This window comes from Hemitrygon akajei, chromosome 1 (assembly GCF_048418815.1).
Source record: "Hemitrygon akajei chromosome 1, sHemAka1.3, whole genome shotgun sequence".
NCBI lineage: Eukaryota > Metazoa > Chordata > Chondrichthyes > Myliobatiformes > Dasyatidae > Hemitrygon > Hemitrygon akajei.
In genome coordinates this window covers 76,853,989-76,878,288 of record NC_133124.1, presented here as the reverse complement: position 1 = coordinate 76,878,288, position 24,300 = coordinate 76,853,989, and the positions used below count along the sequence as shown (strand labels likewise).

At 46.6% G+C, this 24,300-nt stretch overlaps 1 protein-coding gene across 1 annotated transcript in view; it reads right to left on the bottom strand.

Moving 5' to 3' along the window:
- Positions 1-217: 217 nt before the first annotated feature.
- The window catches only part of LOC140727978 (meprin A subunit beta-like), a 67,435-nt gene continuing 43,352 nt past the window's right edge, over positions 218-24,300 (bottom strand). The window contains exons 11-15 of the mRNA XM_073046040.1: positions 18,100-18,573; positions 17,839-18,021; positions 15,365-15,557; positions 3,644-3,848; positions 218-422 (exon numbers count right to left, since the gene is read on the bottom strand). Coding sequence (XP_072902141.1) covers positions 411-422; positions 3,644-3,848; positions 15,365-15,557; positions 17,839-18,021; positions 18,100-18,573 — 1,067 coding nt within the window. The 3' untranslated portion in view covers positions 218-410. The remainder of the gene's footprint in view (positions 423-3,643; positions 3,849-15,364; positions 15,558-17,838; positions 18,022-18,099; positions 18,574-24,300) is intronic.

Below are 24,300 nucleotides of genomic sequence, written 5' to 3'. Positions count from 1 at the left end.
CCTTTCGGTTAGTCCTGACGAAGGGTCTCGGCCCGAAAAGTCGACAGCGCTTCTCCCTATAGATGCTCCCTGGCCTGCTGTGTTCCACCAGCATTTTGTGTCTGTTGTTGTCTGAATTTCCAGCATCTGCAGATTTCCCCGTGTTTGCTCTTGTTTTATGATTGTTTTGCAGTCATTTTTATTTAACATTTTCATGCAATGCTCATTTAATGCTCATTTTATTTAACATTTTCATTTAATGTTCAAACACCATCGATTGTTACAATCAGCTCCTTTAGTACAATTTTTAACTAGAAGTCAAATATCTGTAAAGCTAAATCACAATATACAAATATGTCCAGTTTGATTTGGATTTCTGCTGAAATGTCCTTGCTTGGAGTTTCCTGTCCCTTTTCTGTGAGTAGAGCCTTTCAAAATTCGGTCTGTCAGAAAAACAATGCAACAATTTTGACATTGGAAATTGATAATGTTATGAGTATAGTTACAAGCAATACAATTGAGTCTTCATAAGCATTTCCCTTAATGGATCTATTGGGAAATGCATAGCCCAGGTTGGAGCTGGACTTCACACACAAGTAGATCCTGCTCACCCAGTCGAGCTGAATTCTCAGATCACAGCTGGAGCTGGATGGACTCTACTTAGAAAGTGCACCACCTCACTGGGATCTGAAAGCCAAGGTGTCCCAAATTGTTCCCAGGTTTCTGATTGTTTAGAAATAGTGATGGCTTGGCAAATGTCTCGCTCACTTTTCTGAATTGTGAAAAATGGATGACATTTGTGCAGGTGATAGAGCCACTGGCTCATGGCTCCAGAGACGTGAGTTTGAGTCTGGCCTGGGTTCCCGTCTGTGTGGAGTCTGCACATTCCCCCTGAGATCGTGATTTTCCTCTGGGTGCTCTAGTTTCCTCCGGCCTCCCTGACATGTGCAGGTTTGTGGGTGAATTTGATCAGAAACACGATGCCTGAGCAAGTGGTGGACTCACTGTGTTTAAGAAGCATGGTGTGCAACAAACCAAAAGCAGGTCAATGGGATTAGAACATGGAAATCTACAGCACATTACAGGCCCTTCAGCTCACAATGTTGTGCCGACTGTGTAACCTACTCTACAGACTGCCTAGAATTTCCCAAGTGCATAGCCCTCTATTTTTCTAAGCTCTATATACTAAGAGTCTCTTAAAAGATCCTATAGTATTCGCCTCTATCACTTCGCTGGCAGTGCATTCCATGCACCCACCACTGTGTAGAAAAACTCACCTCTGACGTCCCCCTTGTACCTACTTTCAAGCACTTAAAATCTTCCCCCTCATGTTAGCTATTTCAGCCCTGGGAAAAAGCCTCTGGCTATCCACATGATCAATGCCTCTCATCATCTTATACACCTCTATCAGGTCATCTCTCATCCTCTGTCACTCCAAGGAGAAAAGGCCAAGATCACTCAACCTATTCTCATAAAGCATGCTATCCAATCCAAGCAACATCCTTATAAATCTCCTCTGCACTCTCTATAGTATCCACATCCTTCTTCTAATGAGGTGACCAGAACTGAACACAGTACTCCAAGTGGGGTCTAACTAAAAGTCTTGTATAGCTGTAAACTTGCCTCACAGCTCTTGAACTCAATCCCACAGTTGAAGGCCAACACACCATATGCTTTAACAACACTGTCAACCTATGCAGCAGCTTTGAGTGTCCTATGGACATGGACCCCAAGAGCTTGCTGATCCTCCACACTGCCAAGTCTTACTGAAGACAGAATATTATATTACTTCTTCACATTTGACCGACCAAAATTAATCACCTCACACTTAACTGGATTGAAGTCCATCTGCCACTTCTCAACCCAGTGCTGCATCCTATCAATGTCCCGCTGTAATCTCTGACAACCCTCCAGACTACCCACAACACCCCCAACTTTTGTGTCATCAGCAAACTTACTAACCCACGCTTCTATTTCCTCCTCCAGGTCATTTATAAAAATCACAAAGAGGAGAGGTGCCAGAACAGATCCCTGTAGAACATCACTGGTCACTGACCTCCATGCAGAATACGAATCATTTACAACCACCCTTTGCATCTGTGGGCAAGCTAATTCTGGATCCACAAAGCAAGGTCTCCATGGATCCCATGCTTCATTACTTTCTGAATGAGCCTCGCATGGGAAACCTTATCAACTGTCTTACTGAAATCCATGTACACTATCTTCATCAGTGAGCTTTGTTACATCCTCAAAGTATGCGCTCAGATTCGTAAGGCATGACCTGCCCTTGACAAAGCCATGCTGACTATCTCTGATCAGACTACATGTCTCCAAATGCTCATAAATCCTGCCTGTCAGGATCTTCTCCAACAACTTGCCCACCAGTGAAGACAGACTACGTAATTGGTCTATAATTTTATGGGTTATTTCTATTCCCTTTCTTGAACAAGGGAACAACATTTACAACCTTCCAATTCTCTGGTACTTCTCCCATCCCTATTGATGATTCAAAGACCATCGCAAGAGACTCAACAATCTCCTCCCTTGCTTCCCACAGTAGCCTGGGTATATCTCATCCTGTCCCAGTGACTTATCCAACTTCATACCTTGCAAAAGCTCCAGCACATCCTCTTTCTTAATGTCTATACAGTCAAGCATTTCAGTCCGCTGTAATTCATACCCACTATTGCCAAGGTCCTTTTCACTGGTGCATACTGAAGCAAAGTGGTCATGAAGTACATCCACTACCTCCTCCAGCTCCATGCACGTTTCCACTCTCACTCCTGATTGGTCCTATTCTCACATGGTCCTATCCCTCTCCTGTGCTATGGTAAAGGAGATAGAATTGTGATCAGTACCTCCAAAATGCCCTCCCACCAAGAGATCTGACACCTGACCAGGTTCATTTTCCAATACCAGATCAAGTACAGCCTCTCCTCTAGTTGGCTTATCTATGTGTTGCATTAGGAAACCTCCCTGAACACACCTAACAAACTCCACCCCATCTAAACCCTGTGCTCTAAGGAGATGCTTGTCAATATTAGGAAAGTTAAAATCACTCATCACAACAATTCTATTATAATTGCTCCGGTCCAGGATCTGCCTCCCTATCTGTTCCTCAATGTCTCTGTTACTACTGGGGCAGTCTAGGAAAATACACCCATTAGAGTTATTGCTCCTTCCTGTTTCTGATTTTCACCCACAATGACTCAGTAGACAATCCCACCATGACTTCCTTCTTTTCTGCAGCTGTGATACTATCCCTAATTAGCAGTCCCACTCCCCCACTTTTTTGCCTCCTTCCCTATCCTTTTTGAAGCATCTAAAGCCCGTCATACTCAGCAGCCATTCCTGCCCCTGTGTCATCCAAGTCTCTGTAATGGCCACAACATTCATCCACGTATTGATCTACACTTTCAGTTCATCCTCCTTGCTTATAAATCTAGTATCCATGCTGGTCAGCACCAGTAATGGTGGTTCAATTCCCGCTGCTGTTTGCAGGGAGTTTGTACGTTCTCATTGCTGGTGCTGTATAGCGTTACTCTAGCCACTACGCTACCACGCCATCCCAGTGAACATAGATTTCCAATGGTTACAGAGAGAAAAAAATAAATATGGGGGATCTGCACAACTTGCTTTTGACAAATCAGTTTTGAATACTCACATTGGCTAAACCGACATCCTTGTCAGACTTGATCATTTGCTTCCGGTACTTCTTCCTCATGCAGTATGCAGTGAGCAGTGTGATCAGCAGCATGCCCAGGAAGATGACTACAGATGAAGTCACAGCAATTACAACGGTATCCTGTTGTTCACTGAGGTTTTCACAGTATGTGCCCGAATACCACCAATTATCGCCTGTTCGACACCTGTAAAACAACAGTCAGATGTAGGTCCATTTGGCCAAACTGATTGACATTGTTTATATTACTCACCTATTGAAAGTATCCTGACTTGTTACATGATGGTCTGGTCCAGCAATTCGATGGCGAAAGAACGCAAGAAGCTGCAGAGAGTAGTGAACTCTGCCCAAAATATAACGGGTACACCCCTCCTCGCTGCAATAGTATCTACGGGAGGCACTGCCTCAAAAAAGGCACAAAGATTTCCACCATCTGGGCAATGAATTACCATCCAGCATGATGTACAGAAGCCTGAAGTCCACATCACCAGGCTCAAGAACATCTACAGTACATCCCTTTAACCTGCACAACCCTAATTGCTACCTCAGTATTGCAACACTATGACTACTTTACACTAAAATGGATGTTGCTTTGCTTTGTGCTAATTGTGGTTTATTGCAAAAGGTGCCTAAAATTTATTTTTTTCTTGTGAATGCTGCCTATCTAATGCTATGTGCTCATGAGGCTGCTGGAAGTAAGTTTTTGTCATTGCATCTGTGCATGTACAGTACAGACTTGTACATATGCAATAAACTTGATTTTGACTTTGAAGGCTGAGGATAGAACATTGAAGAGTACAGTACAAGCCCCTCAACCCATAATGTTGTACTGACCTTTTAAACTACTCCAGGATCAATCTAACCCTTCCCTCCCACATAGCCCTCCAGTTTTCTCTTGTGTCACAAATGTATCTGCTTCCACCACCATCTCTGGTAGCACTTCCCTCCTCTCACCACTCTGTGTAAAACAAACCTACCTCTGATATCCTCCCTATACTCTCCTCCAATCACCTTCAAATTATGTCCTATTTATTAGCTATTTCCACGCTGGGAAAAAAAGTGCTGGCTGTCCACCCTATCTATGCCTCTATCATCTTATAGACCAGTAACCTTTAGGTTCGGCTGGTGGCGATAGTCGAGGGGAAGATAGTATTTGGCCCTGCCAAATTTGTGAAATCTCGTTTGTGTGGATGCTGCGTGATGTTTTCCCGTTACAAATCAGTACAGTTAGTCCCTGAGTTACGATTGGCCGACTTACGAACAACTCGTACTTATGAACCGAGGAAGGAGAAAGCCGTCCACCATCTTAAGTCAGATCGCGATGCAATCCGCCATTTTAAGTTGGATCGTGATGCCGTCCACTCTTTTAAGTCATTGCCGTTGACACTGTGTTGAGTGTTTAACTTCATATTTGGCTTAAATTTTTCTTAGTAAGATTCACCCTGACCCCGCGCCCCCCCCCCCCCATTCCAGTCGGCTGGTGCCGCAGTGAGATCAGCGCCGGGCTCGAGAACGGAGGGTCCCGAGTTCGATCCAGTGACAGACTGCTCCCGTGCCGCATTGATGTCAATGCAGTGACTCCCGTACCATCTGTGCTGGGTTGATGTTGAGCTTGCAACTTGACCTCGTACAAAAAAAACTGCCACTTCCAGTTTAAATTCCCACGCGGAATATTGTGGAGGATCAAACCCAGCACAGCCCCCACTTGTCTCATTTAGCCTGTCTCAGTGCGGTGGTCCTTAGGACCCAACGGACCTTGGGACCCACAGCCCGCAGTGTTTCTGTTCCATTGATGGGAAGCGATCGCAATTGAAAATAAAGTAGAAATAATAAAGCATTTGGAAAGAGGTGAAACGTCATCAGTCATTGGAAAAGCGTTAAGCTACAGTCGGTCAATGATCGGAACAATTTTAAAGGATAACGGTTAAAGTGAGAATAATGGAGCATGTGAAAGGCCCTGCCTCGATGAAAGCTACAATTATTACTAAGCAACGCAATGGTTTAATTATTGGAATACATGTGTTTCTTAAGTGTTTTATATGCATAGAAAGGTAAAATATATACTATATAGTAAGACAAACTTTTGACTAACTGATGCTAAATAATACTGGATGTACTTGTTCCGACTTACGTACAAATCCGACTTAAAGACGGACTCAGGAAAGGAACTCGTACGTAACCCAGGGACTGCCTGTACCACAAAATAATGAACAGTACAGAATATGCAATTAAACAACAGAGCTTTATAATTCTTAATTTGACTACAGGGTTAAAAGAGAAAACAAAAAGGGAAAATGTGCTCATTTTAATGAAACATTCTAATGTGCCTGTTGGAGCTCACGATTTTCCCATCGGTTCATTCTCCATCAATTTTCCCCGGGTGTCGTCGACCACTGACCCCATTCCAGGTCCACTCTGCCCAGCAGTCCACGACCTCTCCGTTCTCTCTCCATCTTCTACTGAACAGAAGCCCGCAAATACCTCGCTCTCGGGCACACACAAAAGAAATAACCTCCCCTCACTGGACGCCACACATTCCAAAGCCCCCGTTATCTCTAGGCATAACCCAAACACTGCTGCTGCAGAGAAACCTTTACATTAGCAGTGAAACCTTTGCCAGGGCATTACACTCTCCCCCCCCCCCCCATCAAATTTAGTCATGTCCTCATGACTTTGAGATAATTTGCCAACCCTTCCTGCAAAACACAAAGTCCAACCCAGGTGTGAAAGGCAGTGACATAGCTCCCCAAAGCAGCAGGGGCCACTTTCTGTTCACCCGGTCCTACATAGGCCAGCCTATCCGGTGGTCTCCTAATTCTCTGAGACCTCCATTACCTCTCACCTACCTCTTCATGTTCGACACTACTGGGGATACGTCTGGTCTACCTGGCAAGGCCTCCCTGGTCTACCACTCATGCCCTCCTGCAACTCAGCCCCCTCTGTACCTTGGCTGAGCCCCGCTCCATCCCTTGCAGGGTCCCGCTGAAACCCAGGCTGTCCACAGATAGCCTCCCTGCACCCCCACCCCCCGATTTCACCCGACTCTGCGTGGGAAGGTTTAGCAGTCACTTCCTCAATCAATGGGGAGTTAGCAAAAGGCAGAATATACCATACCCCTATGTCCTCATCCTCTGAATCAGTATCCCATTCAGGGGCAGAGGCTGGTCTAATCTCTCCTGTTGTTGGTCCTGCAGTCGCCCCGCATTGCTGCAGAGTCCTCTTACTGGGTGTAGGCTCCAGGTTGGGCTCTGGGTCAACTTGCACCTCTTGTCCCAGAGGCAGAAGGTGGTTCCAATGGAGAATCTTGACAAACCGATTCCCATCCTCTGGTTTCACCCAGAAAACTGGTACGTTTGGCATCTGTCTCTCCACCACATCGGGCGTAGCCGCCCAGCAGTTGGCCAACTTAAACTCACCAGGTAGCCCCAAATTCCTCATGAGGACTCGGTCTCCCGGCATGAATTGGGAGAACCTAACCTTTTGATCATATCTCCTATTTCCTTGATTCTGCTTGGCAGCCGCGACCTCAACTGATTCATAAGCCTTTTTCAGTTCCCTTCTCATATCAGACACATACTTCAAATGAGTCTTCGGTAGTAGGTTGTCCTCATCAATCCCAAAAAAAGGTCAATGGGCAACCTCACCTTGTGCCTAAATATCAAATAATATGGCGAGTACCTAATAGCTTCATTTCATGTACAATCATAACAGTGTACCAGATGTCCAATATGTTGACTCCACTTGCTCTTTTTGCTGATCTCTAAGGTTCCGAGCATGTTTAGCAAGGTCCAATTAAACCTCTTGGGCTAGGGATTGCCTGCGGGTGATAAGGGGTAGTCCCTGACTTCCTGACTCCGAGCAAGCTCTGTAACTCATCGATGAGCCTCCCCGCAAAATCCCGTCCCAGATCATTATGTATCCACCTGAGGAGGCCATAATAAACGAAATACTTCTTTCATAATACTCTGGCCACTTGGTAGGGAAAGCCCGTGCATATCTGGTGTACTGATCTGTGATGACTAAGACGTTCGCCATGTTGCTGGCATCTGGCTCTATTGATAGGAAATCCATACACATCAGGTCAATGGGCCCCGCACTCTGCAAGTGGGACGAGGGAGACGCATAGGCAGCATCTTCTATCGTATGCATCGAATGCATGACTTGCAGTATTCTTCGACCTCTGACTTCATCTGGGGTCAGTAAAAGCAGTCTTTGAGCAATCCATGGGTCTTTTCAACCCCCAGATGTCCAGAATCATCATGAAGTGACTTCAACACCATCCTCCAATAATTCTCAGGCAGAACCAGCTGGGAATACTGAGGCTGGTCCGGAGGTGACGTGACCTGATATAAGATCCAGTTCCTCAACTCCAACCTGGCCCTTTCTCACAGTAATGGAGGCACTGCAGAGTGTTTCGTCTTCTCCGCTTGGGCCACGTCTCCCTTTTCAACCGCTGACCAAACGGTACCGGTGCCAGAGTCATCTCACTGAGCAGCTGCCACTTCCCCAGAACACAATTCCAGTAACTGGTTTGTCTTCAGAGCAGTCAGGTTACAGTAAACTTGTGGAATGGCGTCATCCGAAACTCTCAATTGATCCACCGCTCGATCCTGTCCCTGCTTTCTGTCTGCCTTCACCGTGATGGCAAACTGTCACATGGCTTTCACCCCCGGGGCAGGAACGCTCTCCCTCTCCTCATCCCTGTCCAGCCCTTCATGCGCATGTTGGGACAAAGCATCAGCATCAATCCTCCTACTTTCTGGCCGGTATTTCAGGCTGAAATCATTGTCAGACAATGCCGTCATCCACCGATGGCCTGTGACATCCAATTTTGCCCAGGTCAGGATATAAGTTAGGAGACTGTTGTCCATCCTCACCTCAAACTTGGCACCATAGGGGTAGTCACTCAGCTTATCCACCACCGCCCATTTCAACGCCAGAAACTCCAACTTGTGCATGGGATAGTTTCTCTTGGCGACAGACTCCGGCCGACAAACACCACGGGCCTCAACCCAGTACCCTGATCCTGATACCAGGACATCCCCTAAGTCCTCACTGCTGGCATCCATTTGCAGTACATACAGTATTCGGGGGTCTGCAAAAGCTAGCACAGGCACCTGGGTCAGCATCTCCTTCAACGACTGAAAGGCCTCTTCATATTTCACATTCCCTATCAGTCCAAAACGCTCCGAAGGGTTAAAGTACTTTTAACCCCCTCTTCTTTTGTCCCCCTCCCTTTCTTCCCCAAGTGAGGGTAACCACACAGAAGCTGATTCAACGGGTAGCCCTTCACAAACCTCCAACAGTAACCGCAAAACCCGAGGAACGAGCACAAAGCGTTCACGGTCTGGGGCCTTGGCCAGGTGGTCACCGCATCTATCTTAGACAGGTCTGTAGTTACTCCATATTGGGAAACTATGTGCCCAACATAGCTAACAGACGTCTTGCAGAACTGTCACTTGTCCAGGAAATGTTTTAATGCTTCAGCTTTCAGGCGGCCCAGCACCTTCAGTAGCCTTGCTTCATGTTCTTCCAAGGTGGACCCAAACACTATGAGGTCATCCAGATACACCAATACCTCAAGCAAGTTCCAATCCCCCACCATTTTCTCCATCACCTGCTGGAAGGTTGCAGGGGCTCCTGATATGCCCTGGGGCATCCTTTCGAATTGGAAGAACCCCAGTGTACTTATAAATGCCGTCTTCTCTTTGTCGGCCTCACTCATGGGGATCTGGTAATATCCACTCAAGTCCAACACACTGAACCACTTTGTACCACTCAGACAGTCCAGCGCGTCTTCGATCCTTGGAACAGCATACTGATCGGGGATGGTACACATGCTCAGAGTCCTATAGTCCACGCACATCCGTACCTTCCCATTCCTCTTTCTGGCCACCATTACTGGGGTCACCTAGGGGCTTCAAAACTCAGTGATAATCCCAGCTTCCTTCAAGTTACTTAAGTGCTGCTGAACGTCTTTCACCTCTGCAGGGAATAGTCATCGTGACTTCTCTCCGAACGAGGTATCCTCAGTCACCTGGATTGTATGATGAGTGCTCTTGGAACAACCCAGATCAAACTCGTCAGGGGAAAAGGTACCTTCCAGCTTCAACATTTTCTCTACCAACCTCCTCTTTCAACCCGCAGGAACTGGGGAGTCCCCGAAGTTGAATGACTCAGCGGTCAACTTTCCCCCTTTTTCTACTAGCTTCTCCCTCTTCTCCTGATGCATTTTCTGAAGCCCCACCATGAGCTCCATTGGGCTCCCTGTTATGCCAAATGCCTTTTCCAGTGCTCCCATGTAATCGCCCATAGTTGCTAGGGGGTACTGGGACTTGACGGCTCACAATGTCAGCAGCCCTCCCACTCAAACTCTCAACCAATCCCTGTTGCTTTACATCATCAGAGCACTGCCACTCATCTAACAACTGAGAGGTCTGCTCCGCCCAAGTCTCATACTCCCCTTACCCTATAGGGGTTGGCATAATTCCAGAGAATAGGCGGAGCCTACCATAGCTGGGTATGTTTGCTCTAGAACATAAAGTAGTACAGTGCAGGCCTTTCAGCCCAGGACTTTTTAGCCTTCTCCAGGATCAATCTAATTCTTAGCTGCTAGATCGCCCTCCATTTTTCTTTCATCCATGTGCCGATCTAAGAACCTCTTAAATGTTTCTAATGCATCTGTCTCTACCACCAACCCTGGCAACATGACCCATGCATTTTCCACTCTCTGTGCAAAAAACTTACCTCTCACATTCCCCCCTATATTTTCCTCCATTCACTTTATCTTCTTTTTAAGCCCATTACTCGTCCAGGGGCAGAAGTCCGCCTACTGCAGTTCACCAGAATCCTCTCTCCTGGACCAGATGTCCCTAGATGTAGCCCATCTTCAAAGATCCTTCCTCTCTGAGTAATGAAGTCTTTGGAGCTTCTGTTGTTGTCTTTGTAGCACTGGGATTTTATGATATGGGGTTGCGAGCCGATGTCCAACCCTCCTCCTTTCGCAGGCGGATTTGGAACTGCCCGTGGCGAAGTCCAATCACCTGATAATCATCTCGTATTATTCATTGCCATCCTGGTAAAAGAGTGCTGATATCCACTCTGTTTCTCTTATGATCTCATACACCTCTATCAAGTCTCCTCTCATACTCCATTGCTCCAAAGAGAAAAGTCCTAGCTTGCTCAACCTTTCCTCTATAGACATGCTCTCTATTCCAGGCAGCATCTTGGTAAATCTCCTCCACACTCTGTCTAAAGCTTCTGCATCCATCCTATAATGAGGCAACCAGAACCAAATACAATCCTCCGTGTGTCCTAACCAGAGTTTAAAAGAGCTGCAACATTCCTTCAAAACTCTTCAACTCAATCCTTCACCGCACAAAGGCCAACACACCATATACCTTGTTAACTGCCCTATCAATTTGCCCTATCAGGTAAAAAGATCCTTCAGAATTACCCAAAGAGGAATTCCACCTGGGATCTGGGCCAATATTTAAATCTCACCAAAATGACAAATTTTCATTGTGGTCGCTTGTAGTGTAGCAATTGGTTGCTATATTTAATAAATCTCATGGCCAAGAAAGCTTAACAGTGCCTCTACTTCTTTAGAAATCTAAAGAAATTAGCACTTCATCCTTGACTCTCACTAGTGTTTATTGAGACACCATAGAGATCATCCTATCTGGATACATCCCAACTTAGTATGGCAACTGCTCTGTTGAGACTGCAAGAAACTGCAGAGGGTTGTGGACATCACGTTGTGGACTCTCTCAGAACAACATGGAAAACAGTCTCCCCTCCATGGAGTACTAGTCCAATTAGTATCATTTTAGAGGAGATTTATCTGGATGCTGATTGGATTAGAGGGCATGCCTTATGGGGATAGGTTGAGTGAGTTAGGGCATTTTACTTTGGAGCAAATGAGGATGAAAAGTGACTTGATAGAGGTGTATAAGATGACAATATGCATAGATAGAGTGGATGGCCAGAGGCTTTTTCCCCAAGATGGAAGTGGCTAACATGAGGGGGCATAATTTTAAGATAATTAGAGGAAATGATGGGGAGGATGTTTGTTTTTTTTATTACACAGAGAGTGGTGGGTTTGTGGAAAATACTGCCAGGGTGGTGGAAGAAGTAGATATATTAGTGACATTTAAGAGGCTCTTAGGTAGGCATGTGGATGAAAGAAAAATGGAGGCCACGTGGAAGGGAAGTATGGTCAGAAAGAATGAAAATCTATAAATAAGTGAACAGGAATGAGGCAAGGGCAGTGGAAACAGACAGAAACAAAAGTCTTTATTCTTGCTGTGTAGTGGCAGGAGGCCATTTTGTGAGACTGTCCTTGCAGCCACCATTTTGTGAACTGTCTGGTGAACTGGCTCTTACTCAAGGATAATTTAATCAGACAGTTGATTTAATCAGACAGTTGAACATGGACACAAGAAATTTCTGCTAATGGTCTACTAAACCTGAGACCATTCTCAGATGAGAAGCTCTTTATTATGTAAAATGTAAACTCGTAGAAGAAACAGCTGAGCCCAGTGTTTGGGTGAACTGGTTAGACTGGTTTGAACCAGGCTGAGTTAGGAAAAATAGCAAAGGAAGTCACCTTAGACACAAGGCTAGAGGAAGAGCCATAAAGCAATACTGCTTGTAGCCTTTGGCTACATCAATGGGAATCTGACACAGGTCAGTCAGATGACCTTAAACCAACAAAACTGAAACATCATCGATTGATCTGAAACACGACAAAAACGACAAAATCTGCAGGTCCGGATGAAGAGTGTTGGGTTGAAACATTGACCGTTTAATCTTTTTCATATATGCTGCCTGGCGCGCTGAGTTCCTCCACCATTTTGTGTGTCCGTTGCATAGACTGGTCCGATAAGGGAAAGAATAAGAATGAATCCACATCAGACACATGGAATTTACATTGGCACCACAAGGAACTCCTGGCCAGCATAGGCTCTTTTACCCGGCTATTCTCTTTTCTGTTCTTTGACTGTTCATAGAGGGACAGAGAAACCTAGTAGGTGTGCACACAGGTATGCAGTTGTGTAAATTCACGTGCTTGTGAACTGGGCCAATAAAGGCACTTGTCAGGAAATACAGATTCTCTGTGTGCCGAACTGATCATTATTATTGAGGGGTAATCCTTATAACAGAAGGGTTAGATCTTAGAGTAGGTTAAAAGGTCAGCACGACATTGTGGGCTGAAGGGGCTGGAGGTACTCAGCAGATCAGGCAGCGTCTATGGAGAAATGAATAGATGGCATTTCAGGCTGAGATCCTTCATCATGCTCCCCTCAGTAAAGCAACCAACATAACCAAAGATCTCACCCACCCTGGACATTTTCTCTTCTCTATCTTCTCACTAGCAGAAGATTCAAAAGCCTGAAGACACATACCACCAGGCTGAGGGACAGGAATGAAAGGGTTAACATATGAGGAGCATTTGGCAGCTTTGGGCCAGTACTCACTGGAATTTAGAAGAATGCGGGGGAATTAAGAGGAATAGATAGAGTGGACAGCCAGCGCCTCTTCCCCAGGGCACCACTGTTCAAACATGGCTTTAACTGATACAGGACTTTGTGATATGGTGCAACTCAAACTACCTGCGTCTCAATATCACCAAGACCAAGGAGATGGTGGTGGACTTTAGGAGATCTAGGCCTCATATGGAGCCAGTGATCATTAATGGAGAATGTGTGGAGCAGGTTAAGACCTACAAGTATCTGGGAGTACAGTTAGACGAGAAGCTAGACTGGACTGCCAACACAGATGCCTTGTGCAGGAAGGCACAAAGTCAACTGTACTTCCTTAGAAGGTTGGCGTCATTCAATGTCTGCAGTGAGATGCTGAAGATGTTCTATAGGTCAGTTGTGGAGAGCGCCCTCTTCTTTGTGGTGGCGTGTTGGGGAGGCAGCATTAAGAAGAGGGACGCCTCACGTCTTAATAAGCTGGTAAGGAAGGCGGGCTCTGTCGTGGGCAAAGTACTGGAGAGTATAACATCGGTAGCTGAGCGAAGGGTGCTGAGTAGGCTACGGTCAATTATGGAAAACCCTGAACATCCTCTACATAGCACCATCCAGAGACAGAGAAGCAGTTTCAGCGACAGGTTGCTATCGATGCAATGCTCCTCAGACAGGATGAAGAGGTCAATACTCCCCAATGCCATTAGGCTTTACAATTCAACCGCCAGGAGTAAGATATGTTAAAGTGCCGGGGTTAGGACTCAATGTATTTAAGTAAACTACTTAAGAACTTTTTAAAAGCTATTATTAATGCTTTTTGAGAGAGTGATTTAGATGCATATCATATTTTTACTGAGTTAAGTATTGTATGTAATTAGTTTTGCTACAACAAGTGTATGGGACATTGGAAAAAATGTTGAATTTCCCAATGGGGATGAATAAAGTATCTATCTATCTATCTTAAGGTAAGGGCTGGGAAGTTCAAGGGGGATATTAGAGGAAGGTTTTTCACTCAGAGTGGTTGGTGCATGGAATACACTGTCTGAGTCTGTGGTGAAGGCAGATACACTAGTGAAATTTAAGAGACTACTAGACAGGTATATGGAGGAATTTAAGGTGGGGGTTATATGGGATGCAGGGTTTAAGAGTTGGAACAACATTGTGGGCTAAAGGGCCTGTACTGTGCTGTACTATTCTGTGATCTATGAATCTCTTTGAAATCTATCTAATGTTGAAAGAACTAGATAGGGTGGATATGGAGAGGATGTTTCCTATGGTGAGGGCATCCAGAAATTGAGGAGCAATGTTTTAGAACAGAGGTAAGGAGGATATTTTTTTAGCCAGAGAGTAGTGAATCTGTGGAATGCTGTGGTGGAGGCCAAGTCCCTGTGTACATTTAAGGTGGACGTTGATAGTTTCCTGATTGGTCAGGGCATCAAAGGATATGGCGAGAAGGGAGGTATATGGGGTGGAGTGGGTCAGGGATCAGCCATGATGGAATGGTGGAGCAGACTCAATGGGCTGATTGGCCTAATTCTGCTCCTATGTCTTGTGGACTTATGGTCTTATGGACATCTTCTATCCCTCCGTTATAAAATTGTTGAACGATTATCTAACACAATAAAATGGACTCTTGACTTCATAATCTGCCTCATTATGGTCTTGCACCATATTGTCTGCCTGCACTGCTCTTCCTCTGTAACTGTAACAATTTATTCTGTATTCTATTTGTACTTATGTTGTGAAATAATCTGTATTGATGGTATGCAAACCCAAGTTCTTCCATTGTACCTCATATACATGGCAACAATAAACCAACTTATCAATTTACAGGTGCACGAGTGAATCTGCAGATGCTAGAAATAAATAAATACACAAAATGCTGGCAGAACTCAGCAGGCCAGACAGCATCTATGGGAGGAGGTAGTGACGACGTTTCGGGCCGAAACACGGAGGGTTTCATTGTTATTATTATTATTATTATTATAAACCCCGGAGAGTTTCGGCCCGAAACGTCGTCACTACCTCCTCCCATTGATGCTGTCTGGCCTGCTGAGTTGTGCCAGCATTTTGTGTTGTTGTTATCAATTTACAGGTACATCATGGTGCATCTGATTGTTTGTAAAGTATCCTGAAGTCACTAAATATGTTATTTGTATATATAAAGTACTTTCCAGTTAATGGCAATCAAAATTATCAGTGTCGTGGGAACACTAACAAAAGCAATTACCTGCACACAGGCTCTCCATCCAGTACAACGCAGACTCCTCCATTTTGACATTGAAAGTCAATGCATAATTCTGGCTTGCTGGTCACCGGTTTGTCAGTTGTTGGCTTGCTGGACAAGTTGGTGATAGGATGGGGTGTGGTGGAGTGGTAGGGAGCTGATGGTGTAGGCTGACTGGCTACAAGATGTGATACATCTGAAAGATCAGAGAACAGCACACATCATATCTTGTCATACAATCACGGTTGTTTTTTTCAAAAATATATTTATTTCAACGCTACAAAAAACATTGGAGACAACAATGATAGCTAACATGAATTAAATTAAAATATTTCCATCCTCATCTAGGATGCCATTTACCCCTGTGGTACCCAACAGTCCCAGAACACCTCTATTGTATCTTTGGACAGTGCATGTTTTTTCTCCAAGGTTACTTGGGCAAACAGAAACCCTAGAAAAATGGCCAGACAGTCAGCACGGGTGGAGCCCTCAGCTGCCTGTTTCCAGGACCCATTGATACTAACTCGGCCAAACCCCAGGAGCAAATTGATGAGGATGTCCTCCTCCCTCCTTGCCTCTCTCTGTATTGGATAACTAATTATACAAAAGATGGGGCTAAAATGCAGCCAGAAGGCAAGGAGAAGTCCCCTTAGATAAGTGAAAAGGGGCTGCATGTACTTCATGTATGTGTACTAAATGGCCTTGTACAGCCCACAAAAGTGGCAAGTGGCTGGCAGATCCATATACAGGCTTAGAAATTTATTGCAGCCTGCACTCCAGATCACATTCGGTAACTTCTTCACGCCTGATCCAACACATTTTCTCAATCAAAATCAGAATTAGTATTAGGTGTGTATGTCACAAAATTTGTTTTGTGGCAACAGTACAGTGCAAGACTTTAAAAATTACAAGTTATAATTTAAAAATGATTGCAAAAGAGGAATAGGGAGGTAGTGCTCATGGTTTTGTGGATAATTCAGAAATCTGATGGCTGAGGGGAAGAAACTGTTCCTAAATCATTGAGCGTGGGTCTTCATACTCCTGTACCTCTTCCTTGATGGTAGTGATGAGAAGAGGGTTTCTCCCAGATGATGAGGATAGTGAGGATTGTGAACTTGGAATGTTAACTCTACTTCTAGTTTCAGATGCTGCTCAGTTTTCAATAAGTACACTTAATGTCAGAGAAATGGACTGCATACAATATGCATCTAGAAATTTTCTGAGTACTTCCAGCATTTTTTGTCTTTATACCAATTAAAGCAAAATGCTCAGATATCTTTGACAAGTCCTCGTATGGTAGGTTGGTCAAGAAGGTTCAGTCGCTCAGCATTAAAGATGAAGTTGTAAATTGGATTAGACGTTGGCTTTGTGGGAGAAGCCAGAGAGTGGTAGTAGACATTTCATCTCTGACAGGAGGCCTGTGACTAGTGGAGTGCTGCAGGGATCGGTGTTGGGTCCATTGTTGTTTGTCATCTATATCATCATCTGCATGATGTGGTTAACTGGATCAGCAGATTTGCAGTACAGATGACACAAAGATAGGGGGTGTAGTGGACAGTAAGGAAGGCTCTCATCATTTGCAGAGGGATCTGGATTAGCTGGGAAAATGGTAGATGGAATTTAATGCAGTCAAGTGCAAAGTGTTGCACGTCATTAGGACCAACCAGAGTAAGTCTTACACAGTGAATGGTAGGGCACTGAAGAGTGTGGTAGAACAAAGGGAACTGGGAATATAGGTCCATAATTCATTGAAAATGGTGTCACGGGTAGATTAGGTCATAAAGAAAACTTTTGGCACATTGACCTTCATAAATCAAGGTATGAGTACAGGAGTTGGGATGTTACGTTGAAGTCGTATAAGACATTGGTGAGCCTAGTTTGGAGTATTGTGTACAGTTTTGGTTATCTACCTACAGGAAAGATATAAGGTAGAAAGAGTACAGGGAACATTTACAAGGATGTTGCTGGGTCTGGAGGACCTGGGTTATCAGGAAAAATTAAATAGGTTAGGACTTTATTTCTTGGAACGTAGAAGATTGAGGGGAGATTTGATAGATGTGTACAAAATAATGAGGGGTATAGATAGGGAAATGCAAGAAGGCTTTTTACACAGTGGTTGGATGGGACTACAATCAGAGGTCAAGGGTGAAAGGTAAAAGTTTAAGGAGAACATGAGGGGAAACTTCTTCACTTAGGGGATCATGAGTGTGTGGAATGAGCTGCCAGACCACATGGTGCATGCAAGCTCGATTTCAACATGTATGCAGTTTGGATAGGTGCATGGATGATATGGATGTGGACGGCTATGGTCATGGTGCAGGTCGATAGGAGCAGGCAGTTTAGATGGTTTCAGCATGGACTAGATGGGCCAAAGGGCCTGTTTCATGCTGTATATTTCTATAACTCTATGATCAGTTGTTCCTCATTATAGATGTGCAGTGAGTGTAAGAAGCAGTATCCAGGAAACAAAGCCTTACCTTCCGTGGTTAGAAGGAAATAAACATCATCTCCCTTGACAAACTCTCTACTTTTCAGTCTTTCATGGGATAAGAAAGTGCTGATTCCCAAGGTTGGACCCCGGTAATACTGACTGCCATCAGCTTCTGTCACCAGAATTCCCACTTTGCTTGGCCTATCCCAGAAGAACGATGTTTCATTACCTGTAACCAGATCAGATAGCCATTAGTGTGCCTACACTGAAACCAGAGGCAGGGAAGCTAAGCAAGATATGGACTGACCTGTAGTTTGGGTTTTATTCGGATCCGTAGTTACACTTCTCTGGTGGGACATACGTCGTCTAATGTCAGGGTGCTGATCCATCAGGAGCATGGTCCCTTGCAGCCATGGGCATGGCCATTGTAGACGATCATCATTAATACCACTGACCAAGTGGAAGAATATACCAAGATAGAAGGGAGTTTTACTTGTACCATTCACGTAGAGCTTGATTTGAAATGCATAACCTTCAATGGAGTAATATCTTGGGCTGTAGATAACCCCAGCATTTCCAGACGGGCTTCTGTTCAGAATATCGGTGAAGTTCCTGATGTGCCACACCTGGGTAGGACAGTGGGTTTCTGAAAGGTTGATATCATCAATGGAAATCCCTCCATTGGATGAGGCTGCTTGTTTCACCCCTTCAAAGACAACACGAAACTTCCCAGAGACATTCAGGCTGACGTGATGAATCTGCCAGTAATTCAGACCCGCAACTGTTACAAGGAACAAAATTTCATTTTACTAAAACTAAAAGTCATTTCAAATAACTGGATGTCACTGGAGAAGACAAAACTTACTGTCCATTTCTAAGTACTCTCTGTACCTGCTGGAAGACCATTTCAGAGTCAACAACACTGGCAGATTTGGAATCAGATATTGACCAGTCTGGTTTAGGAAATTTCCTTCTGCATAAGGTTGAATTCTCCAAAAAATAATCTAGTAGGTTTAATCCAGAAACTGCAGAGTTATGATCACAGCTTAGCACATCTCAGAAACCTGTATGCTTTCATTGGCCTCTGTTGATACTTCCCACTGGCTTGGTAATGCAACCAACATGATCAAAAGCACCAAGCACTCCAGCATTCTCTCATCTCTCCCCTCCGCTGAGCGGAAAGTACAAAGGCTGCAAACAGGTGGCTGCAGGCTTGAGGACAGATTCAATCCCGGGGTTCGAAGATTATTGAGTGATCACCTAGTACAGTAAGATGGACTCCTGACCTTTCAATCTATCTCATTATGATCATGCACCTTAATGCCTGTCTGCACTGGATTTTCTCCATAACTGCAACACTTTGTTCTGCATTCTGAAATTGCGTTCCCTTGTACCACCTCAATGGATTATTGTAATGAATTGATCTGCAAGGATAACATGAAAAACAATGTTTTTTTACTGTACTTAGGTATATATGACATTAATAAACCAATTTACCATTACCAGTGATTGATCATTACAACACATTCATTCACAGATTGAGTTTAGTTTTCCCAAATGCCACCAATAAAGTTCAACTCATATCAATGGGATTTCTGGATACAAGTCATATTTCTAATCAGTAGGTTTTCCAGATATCTTTTCTCACAAGTTATACCCCTATCAGTGAGTTATCATTTGATGGTGCATAGTAAGACATACACTCAGTGCAGAATGTTCAGAACCATGTGAAAACCAAACATCGTCCCCCCACTGGGATTTCCATAGTTTAATGTCTTCAGTCACACAGTGTGACTCTTGGATTAAAAAGTCCACATGTTTATGCTGCTTTAAGAACAAGAATAAAGCCTTACGTTTAACAGCGTGTCTAAGTCCCCTGGCATTAAGAGAAAAAAGTGAGAAAGACAGTGTGGTGAACTACATATACCTGTCTGGACACGCCCCCCCCCCCCCCCCCGCTGACTGCTCCTGTGGCTCCTCCCACAGACCCCGGTATAAAGGCAATTGGGGCCTGAGCCCTGCCTCTCAGTCTCCAGGATGTAGCATGGTGGTCAATTGCTGCTTGTTCTTTCTTCCAGTCAATAAAAGCCGATATCTCGCCTCATGTCTCAGAGAGTTATTGATGGTGCATCAATTTTATTGACTGGAAGTTTTAAAACATGGAAAGTATTTTACGTCCGGAAAGATTAGACTTGGACCCTCAAAACTCAGAAGCAGCTCTTGCCTTTGAACTCTGGCTTGCATGCTTCCAATCATACTTGGAGGAGGTTCGTGCAACTGAACCCGCTGTTATGCACAGAATTCTCCTCTCGAGGGTCACCCCGAAAGTTTACTCACTTATCAGGGACCTGCCGACCTACAAAGGGGCACTGGATGCCCTCAAAAGACAGTACCTGCGGCTGGTGAACACCGTCTACGCAAGACATCGCTTAGTGACGCGGCGACAGTGACCCGATGAGTCGAGCGGGCAGTTTCTCTGAGCCCTACAGACACTCGTGTGAACTTGCGACTGCAAAGGTCTGACAGCGGAACAACATGCGGAGCTGCTAGTACGAGACGCCTTCGTTACGGGGATCAGGTCAGTGTACGTGTGCCAGCGGCTGCTGAAAAATGCCGATCTTACCTTACGCTCGGTGATCGAGACGGCCGACACGATGGAGGCTGCTCTGCACAACTCTGACGCTGTCTAGCCGCGCGATCCCCTGCCGGTCCCGTGGGCACCTCAGACCCCGCCACCTGCGAGCGAATTCACCAACGCCGCTGCCAGTCGCGAGTCCACGAACTCCCCGAAACCGACCACAGCTGCTGCCAGTCGCAAGCCCGTGCAGTGTTACTTCTGCGGACTCGAAAAGCACCCCCGAAAACGCTGCCCGGCCCGAGAAGCGACCTGCTCCAGCTGCGGGAAGAAGGGCCAATTCGCCAAGGTCTGTAAGTCTGAACCACGAGCGGGGTCGGGCAGCGCTGCATGTGAGGCATGGGGGCCGCCATCTTGGTCGCCACCATCTTGCCTGCCCGTCTCGTGCGAGGCATGGGGGCCGCCATCTTGCCTGCCCGCCTCATGCAAGACATGGGGGCCGCCATCTTGCCTGCCCGGATGGGGGCGGCCATCTTTGTCGGCGCCAACTCGCACCGCCCCCGACCCACTGGTGCTTACCGGGCACCAAGACAGCGGTTCAACTCTGGCCTCCGTAACTCTCGACCAAAGCGCCCCACACCAGCTTGCAAGGTCAATGATGGACATCCTGGTGGAGGGGCACAGGACTAGCTGCCTGTTTGACACGGGCAGCACTGAGAGTTTTATTGACCCGGACACGGTGCAACGCTGCGGACTCGTGACACAGCCGGTAAACCAGAGAGTCACCATGGCTTCTGGGTCGCATTCCACAGACATCCGGGTGGGTTGTGTAGTGACACTGGTGGTGCAGGGCACAGAATATCAGAACTTTGCGCTACTGGTTATGCCTCAACTGTGTGCGCCTGTGCTATTGGGGCTGGACTTCCAGAGCCACCTCGAAAGTGTGACTATGGCATATGAAGGGCCCCTCCCACCACTCACTGTCAGGAATCTTCAGTTTTGTGGGACTTCGTCATATACCCCGTTACCGCACACACACACACACACACCGACCAACATGTCCCACCCAGCACCATGCCGACAGCTGCGCTACCGACACCACTTTCAGCCTCTCCACCCTAAAGATCCCTCCCCCACCGCAGTTCGCCAACCTAACCCCCGACTGTAAACCTGTGGCAACTAAAAGCAGGAGGTACAGCGTGGGGGACAGGGCCTTCATTCAGTCGGAGGTGCAGCGGCTGCTCAGGGAGGGGATCATTGAGCCAAGCACAAGTCCTTGGAGGGCCCAGGTGGTTGTTGTTCGGACCGGGCAGAAAAATAGGATGGTCGTGGACTATAGCCAGACCATCAATAGGTTCACGCAGCTTGACGCGTACCCCCTACCCCGCATCGCGGATATGGTCAACCAGATAGCTCAGTACAAGGTGTACTCGACAATAGATCTGAAATCCGCTTATCACCAGCTCCCCATCCGCCCAGAGGACCGCCCCTACACCGCCTTCGAGGCGGGCGGCAGGCTCTATCACTTCCTGCGCGTCCCCCTTCGGTGTCACAAATGGGGTCTCAGTCTTCCAGAGGGAAATGGACCGGATGGTGGACCAGTGCCAACTGAAGGCCACATTTCCCTATCTGGATAATATCACCACCTGTGGTCACGACTGGTCGGATCACAACGCCAACCTCCAACGATTTTTCCAAGTGGCCAAAGCCCTGAACCTTACTTATAACAGGGACAAGTGTGTGTTCGGAACCACCCGACTCGCTATCCTTGGGTATGTCGTGGAGAACGGGGTCATTGGCCCTGATCCTGACCGTATGCGCCCCTTGTTAGAACTCCCTCCTCCCACCACCCTCAAAGCCCTCAGACGGTGCCTGGGCTTCTTTTCCTATTACACCCGATGGGTCCCTCATTACGCAGACAAGGCCCGCCCCCGGTCAAGTCTACCACTTTTCCCCTCTCTGCCGAGGCCTGCGCGGCCTTCAGCTGCATTAAAGGGGACATTGCCAAAGCAACGATGCATGCGGTGGACGAGACCATTCCCTTCCAAGTAGAGAGTGACGCCTCTGATTTTGCGCTGGCTGCTACCCTCAATCAGGCAGGGAGGCCAGTAGCATTCTTTTCTCATACCCTTCAAGGCCCTGAAATTCGGCACTCCGCGGTGGAGAAAGAAGCCCAGGCCATAGTGGAAGCTATTAGGCACTGGAGGCACTATCTCGCCGGCAAAAGGTTCACCTTGCTGACCGACCAGCGCTCAGTTGCGTTCATGTTCAGCAACCAACAGCGGGGCAAAATCAAAAATGATAAAATTTTGCGGTGGAGAATAGAACTCTCCACCTACAACTATGATATCCTGTACCGGCCTGGAAGGCTCAATGAGCCCCCTGATGCCCAATCCCGAGGAGTGTGTGCCAGCGCACAGCTCGACCAGCTATACGCCCTCCATGCACATCTTTGCCACCCGGGGGTCACCCTATTTTACCATTTTGTGAAAGCCCGGAACCTGCCGTACTCCCTTGAGGACATCAGGACGATGACCAGGGACTGACAAGTCTGCGCTGAGTGCAAACCGCACTTCTACCATCCTGAAAAGGCACAACTTATCAAGGCCACCTGCCCCTTTGAGCGACTGAGTGTTGACTTTAAGGGCCCCCTTCCCTCCACCGACCGCAATGTCTACTTTCTCAACATTATCGACGAGTACTCACGGTTCCCCTTTGCCATCCCCTGCCCCGACACCACTGCCACGTCTGTCATAAAAGCCCTGCACCATTTCTTCACTCTGTTCGGATATCCCTGCTATATCCACAGTGATAGAGGGTCATCCTTTATGAGTGACGAGCTGCGCCAGTACCTGCTGGCTAGGGGCATTGCTACTAGTAGGACCACGAGTTATAATCCCCGGGGAAATGGACAGTTGGAGAGGGAGAATGTCACAGTGTGGAAGGCCACACTTTTAGCCCTTAAGTCAAAAGGGTTGCCGGTCTCTCGATGGCAGGAGGTCCTCCCCGAGGCACTCCACTCTATCCGCTCCCTGTTATGTACGTCCACCAATGCCACCCCTCACGAGCGCCTATTCTCTTTTCCCAGGAAGTCTGCCACTGGGACCACCCTACCAGCTTGGCTGACATCCCCAGGGCCAGTGCTGCTCCGGAAACATGTGAGGAGCAATAAATACTCCACGCTGATCGAGAGGGTTCACCTTCTACATGCGAACCCCCAGTATGCCTACGTGGTCTTACCTGATGGGCGGGAGGACACGGTCTCTGTCCGCGACCTGGCACCCGCAGGAGCAGCAGACCACTACCCCGACCACTCCACGGTAACTATGAACTCTGTACCCACCGAGGTGACACCGCACACACTGAGCCCTACACAGACTCCTCACGACACTCCTATACCGGGCGTCTCGCACGCGCATATGCCAGCCGCCTCGGACACGAATGAGGGATCACTGACGCCTAGTGGACTGACACCTCCAGTTAGGCCGGAACCAGCACAACCACTGTCTCCAGAGCAATCACCACCGGCACCAGTGCAATCACCACCACCGGCATCTGTGCAATCACAGCCGGTGCTACGTAGATCACAGCGACAGATTCGACCACCTGATAGACTTAACCTGTAAATATACTTGTAAGAAACTTCGCCCCTTTTAAAACAAAGGGGGGGGTGAATGTGGTGAAGTACATATACCTGTCTGGACACACCCCCTGCTGACTGCTCCTGTGGCTCCTCCCACAGACCCCGGTATAAAGGCGATTGGGGCCTGAGCCCAGCCCTCAGTCTCCAGGATGTAGTATGGTGGTTAACTACTGCTTGTTCTTTCTTCCAGTCAATAAAAGCCTATATCTCGTTTCACGTCTCAGAGAGTTATTGATGGTGCATCAGACAGTCTTATGAGAAATTATATATGTATACAAAAAGAATCCTTC